Source organism: Salpingoeca rosetta (assembly GCF_000188695.1).
Source record: "Salpingoeca rosetta unplaced genomic scaffold supercont1.21, whole genome shotgun sequence".
Classification (NCBI taxonomy): domain Eukaryota; class Choanoflagellata; order Craspedida; family Salpingoecidae; genus Salpingoeca; species Salpingoeca rosetta.
The window spans coordinates 1,210,621-1,215,791 of NW_004754913.1; the positions used below are offsets into that span (position 1 = coordinate 1,210,621).

The following is a 5,171-nucleotide window of genomic DNA, read 5'->3' on the forward strand; positions in this document are numbered from 1 at the left end:
CAGCAGAGAATGGATGGAGCAACACCACCACCACATTAGCGCAACCATGCACACACACACACACATTCAACACACACAATATACACGCACACACTTCCGCACCGCACGCACCTGTAGATGTCGCAGTCGTCTGTGCCGACATACATGTCGCTACCGCCCGGGGTGAGGGCGATGGAGGTGACGGCGCCGACGAGCGTGTTCTGCTGCAGCGGCTTGAGCGATTTGCTTGAGCAGCGCGCAATTGTGCCGTTGCCCGCACCAACAAGCAGCTCGCCAGTCGGGGTGGTGGCGATGCACGACACGCCGCGCGGGAAGGGGTTCTTTGCCGGGCCCGTGCCCTTGAGGACCTTGTGCGGGATGGAGATGATGACGACATCGCCCGTGCTCGTGCCGCAGTACGCAAGCTCGTCGTCCGCGCTGATTGCCATGCACGTCACCAGCCGCCTGATATGGGAGGGTCATGGGTGGGGATGGGGTTGTGTGGTGTGTGTGTGTGTGTGTGTGTGTGGTGTGTGTGTGTGTGTGTGTGTGTGTGTGTGTGTGTGTGTGTGTGTGTGTGTGTATGTGTGTGCGAGGCAATGGCGCGCCAGTGTAGTGTGAGGGCGTGGGTGCGTGTTGCAGGAGAATGAGCACAGCCAGTCGCTGTATGTGCATGCGCAAACCATCTCTCTCGCTCTCATACACATTTGCACACACAACACAGCACACATGACCAGCTGCCTTTGGTCGAAAAAGCAACGACAATGATAACAGACAATCGTGAGATCATGCGCGTCGTGGTCTCGCGCACCTGAGCGAGCGGAGGACGCAGTTTGTTGGTGTGAGCGCGTGCGTGCGCGGGTTAATGTCCCACACGCGGATGGTGTACTTGCCACCAGACACAAATGTAAAGTCGTCTCGGTTTGTAAAGGACCTGGCACGCAACCATGATGATGCAGTGGTGAGATGGCATAAAGAGACGGAGTGTGTGTGTGTTTGTTTGTTTGTTTGTTTGTGTGTTTGTGTGTTTGTGTGTTTGTTTGTTTGTTTGGTTTGTTTGTTTGTTTGTTTGTTTGTTTGTTTGTTTGGTTTGTTTGTTTGTTTGGTTTGTTTGTTTGTTTGTTTGGTTTGTTTGTTTGTTTGTTTGTTTGTTTGTGCGTTTGTGTGTGCGTCGAATTCTCCCGAGAAAATAAAACAACAGCAAAGGTCAGCCTGACAGCGACACTGCTCTGAGCGTGAGAAACGTACAGGGTGGCGGCGTGTCCACCAGATGTGTCGGCGGTCGGAGCACCTGACACGTACATGGGGAGGAGAGGGGTGCATGGTCAACTGCAGTGAAGCGTTGCAAACAGGCATTGCCCTTGTATTTTAGCAGCATATTTGCACTTGCGCGCTCACAACCACCACCATCACCATCACCACCACAACCATCACCATCAAGATTGCCACCTGCGAGGGCCTGGCCAGACTCGACGTCCCAGAGAGCGAGCGTGCCGTCATCTTCGCCGCCGAGTGACACAAGAAACTTCTCTGTGGGCGAAAAGCTCAGGTCAGCCACCTTCACCTGTTGTCGTCGCAGCCGTGGATGGAGGGGGGATATGAGGTGGTGATCATTGGAACGTTGGAATGCCGTACACACACACACACACACACACACACACACACAAGATGGCGACGTGCAGGTGTTGAGCCAAACCTTGTGCAGGGTCAGGCGGTGCTTGAGAGCGAGGGTTTTGAAGTCCCAGATGATGATGTCGGCAGCGTAGCCCTGGTGGGTGATTTGCCCACTCGCAATGTATCTGCAGCACAGCAAGGAAGGGGGCGGGGAATTGAGTCGGGGAGGGTACGAGAGATGTTGAGAGAGAGTTGCGAAAAGTGCGTCTCCTAACATGGCGTGCAAACAACACAAGCGAGCGACCACACACACACACATACACACACACACACACACACACACACACACACACACACACACACACACACACACACACACACACACACACACACACACACACACACACACACACACACACACACACACACACACGAGCAACCACAGACCATCACACCTTCCGCTTGGCGACACTGTGACGCAAGACACTTTGTCGGTGTGGCCTGCACAGGCAAAGAAGCAGCAAAGCGGAGGTGTCATACACGTATTCAACAAAGCGGGCACGCAGGCACGTTTTTGTTCGTTCCCAGCGCACATTCAATACAGGCTGTCATGTGCGCCAAGGCAGCAGGACAAGCATGTTAGGCAACCATACCCTGGAGGAATTGCTGCGAGCGCTTGCCGCCGATCTTCTCCACAACAACGGTGCAACCTGGTTATGGGATGATGGAACATCATGGCGGTAAGGACATGCTTGCTTGAGCGGAAACAAGGCATGTGCCATCGTTCATACCTTCACACATGCAACAACGACCACACACTTACACACACACACACACACACCACCAACGTTCGCATGCAACGAGCACCACAACTACCACTACTGCCACACACGCACACCAACACCTTCACATAAACACACACACGCGCGCGTGTGCGCACCAAGTGGGTAGACGAGGTGTTGGCGCTCTGGATGAACGTGCAGGCCATCCCTGACGGAGCCACCAAAGCCAATGGTGGACAGCAGCTCAAGCTCTTGCATTGCTTGTTTTGTTTGTGTGAGTGTGTATGTGAGTGTGTATGTGAGTGTGTATGTGAGTGTGTATGTGAGTGTGTATGTGTGTGACAGTAGTCGAAGTTGTGTTCGCAGTTGTGGTGGTGGTTGATCGTGCGGCAGGTGTGTGTTGTAGTCGCGGGTTGGTTGGTTGGTTGTGCAGTGTTGTTGTGGGTTGGATTTTGTGGTTTGTTGGCAAGGCAAGCGAGAAAACTGCTGATGTCAGCGAATTCCAATTTGTGCTGTCTGACTTCATGACGGCCCTGAGTCCATGACGTCATTCCTTTTGTGACCAGACGGATTCGTGGAATGTGCAGCAGTTTACGCCAAAGCGATAGGTCTGCTCCGAACCACACACAAACAAGGCAGCAAGAAGCAGGCAAAACACGTGTGGTGAGGAAGCACACTGCACACAAACGCCAACAACAAGTGGGAAGCAAGAAGGTGCAGCACCACCACCAACACAGTTGCAACCAACCCCGTCCGTCATTCACGCTCGCCCTACCCTCCTTTACACAAGACAAGGCAACCACAATCAAGCAAGCCCGAGCCGAGCCGCCTGTCGGCCATCCCCCGCCTGCATAAACAAGCCATTTGCTCTGCATGAACTGGACTCCTTCCAGCCTTCCAGCCTTCCAGCCTTCCAGCCTTCCAGCCTTCCAGCCTTCCAGCCTTCCTTACTTCCTTCCTGCGTTCCTGCGTTTCTTCCAAACGAACCTCTGCCTATCATCTCACACAATAGCCGAGCCTGCGCCTCGCTTCTGCCTTCTTTCAACTAAACGCCGCGACACGACACGTTTCAGCAGAGCACCCGCAGCACCAGCAGCACCCACACTCACACGCGGTCGCACGGCTGACGGGAGACAAACAACCTATTCGCCGCTTGGACACTGCAATTTCAGCCGATCGCAAGCAAACTACAGACACGAACAAGAGCGCCGCCGCAATGAGCAAGAGCAACTTGGGTGGTCATCTGAAGAGCTCCTCGGAGTTCAAGCTGCCTTCTCTTCCAAAGCACCTGACCTCGGAGAAGCGCCCGCGCCGTCGCCACAGCATTGAGGTGTCCAGCCTTGCTGCGTCGTCGCACGCCTTCGGCCTTCCTCAGTACTGGGGTGCGCCAAACGAGGAAGACGAGGCGGAGACTGAGGGGGAACACACGGATGGGTCTGGTGAGCTGAGCGACAGCAGCAGCAGCTCGCCCACCCACCACCGCCACCAACGGTCGCCAAAGCCGCCACAGCAGCTGCGCCGACGCCGCTCCCAGCAGCGGCCCATTTCCAGTTATCCAGCACCTCGGCACAACTCGAGGCAGCAGCACAGCCCGTCACAGTCGCCCATCGTGGAGCTGGCACAGATCCGACGCGCGTCCCTCGCCGTTCTCCCAGAGCTCGATCAACACATGGGCAACAAGCCCAGATGGCGACCCGAGGACGCCACGGATGAGATTATCCGCCAGGTGTGTGGTGTGTTTGTGTGTGTGTGTGTGTGTGTGTGTGTGTGTGTGTGTGTGTGTGTGGCTGTGTGTGTGGCTGTGTGTGTGGCTGTGTGTGTTTGTTTGTTTTGTTTGTTTGTGTTTTGCTTGTGCTCGTTGCATGGTCTCCTCAGACAGCCAATCGCTCATCGGCGCAACAACACATTCTGTAACAGGAGGCCAAGGACACCTCAAACGTGCGCGTGTTCCAGTACTTGAACTTGCCAGCAGAGCTTATCGACGAAAACACGATCGTGGAAGCCAGTCGACAACGGTGAGTTAACCCAGCCGATTGTCCCGCGTTTTACTTTCACACACACACACACACACACTACACACACACACACACACACACACACACACACACAAGCGTGCATTGTGTGTACTTGTAGACGAGCTTGTGTTCTGACAAACCCTGGTTGCGATGCTGCTGTGCGTGCCCTGTGTGTTGTTGTGCATGACGTCTCGCATGTAGGTTTGAGAGCGCGGCCGCAAGCCGCAAGGTGGCGAGACCGACAACCCAGGCCAGTCGCTCGCCGCCAAACCCACAAGCAACTGCCAGCCTGAAGGAGGCACGCAATCGCCGCCTAGGCTATGGTGCATGGTACCGAAAAGCAAACAACGTACGTGTTTACATTGTGCATGTGTGTTTGCGCATCGCATGTTGTGTGTGTGTGTGTTGTTGTTGTTTACGTTGTTGTAGCGTGTGAGTGTGTGTGCGTGTTGTGTCGTGTATGCCCTCCGTGAAGTGGAACACGCTTCCTACACACACAGGCATTGTTTTGCTAGGCTCTTCTGTACTGTTCTCATCCACAATGCGTTGCTGTGGCTGCTTAGTGGGGCAAAGAGCCGCGCAACGAGGACGAGCTGTTCTCCACAAAGTGCGTGCAGCCGAATGCCCATGCCACTGCTACGAATGCAACTAGTCTCCTGCTCCAACTGCTTTGTTGCGGGCTGCGCTCCAATGGAAGTGAATTGGTTCTGATATCGCCCTTGTATTCTGCTCATCATGACGTAGGGCGTCACCGCTGAGCGATAAGTTGCGGTCATGCACC

General features: G+C 54.7%; 2 protein-coding genes across 2 annotated transcripts in view; one reads left to right on the forward strand and one right to left on the reverse strand.

Annotated features, from left to right (window-relative positions):
* PTSG_08270 (WD repeat domain 16) overlaps positions 1 to 2,633 on the reverse strand; it is a gene marked incomplete at both ends in the record, with an annotated part of 6,042 nt that extends 3,409 nt beyond the window's left edge. Inside the window, 8 exons of the mRNA XM_004991239.1 lie at positions 108 to 444; positions 791 to 913; positions 1,228 to 1,270; positions 1,429 to 1,543; positions 1,676 to 1,778; positions 2,049 to 2,094; positions 2,247 to 2,303; positions 2,534 to 2,633. Of these exons, the coding sequence (XP_004991296.1) occupies positions 108 to 444; positions 791 to 913; positions 1,228 to 1,270; positions 1,429 to 1,543; positions 1,676 to 1,778; positions 2,049 to 2,094; positions 2,247 to 2,303; positions 2,534 to 2,633 (924 nt within the window). The remainder of the gene's footprint in view (positions 1 to 107; positions 445 to 790; positions 914 to 1,227; positions 1,271 to 1,428; positions 1,544 to 1,675; positions 1,779 to 2,048; positions 2,095 to 2,246; positions 2,304 to 2,533) is intronic.
* A 958-nt stretch (positions 2,634 to 3,591) lies between these two features.
* On the forward strand, positions 3,592 to 4,997 carry PTSG_08271 (uncharacterized protein; the record flags this gene model as incomplete). Its single annotated transcript, XM_004991240.1, has 4 exons — positions 3,592 to 4,101; positions 4,293 to 4,390; positions 4,592 to 4,739; positions 4,954 to 4,997. Coding segments are annotated over 4 exons (800 nt in total), but the record flags the coding sequence as incomplete, so codon positions are not given.
* Between the last annotated feature and the right edge of the window lie 174 nt (positions 4,998 to 5,171).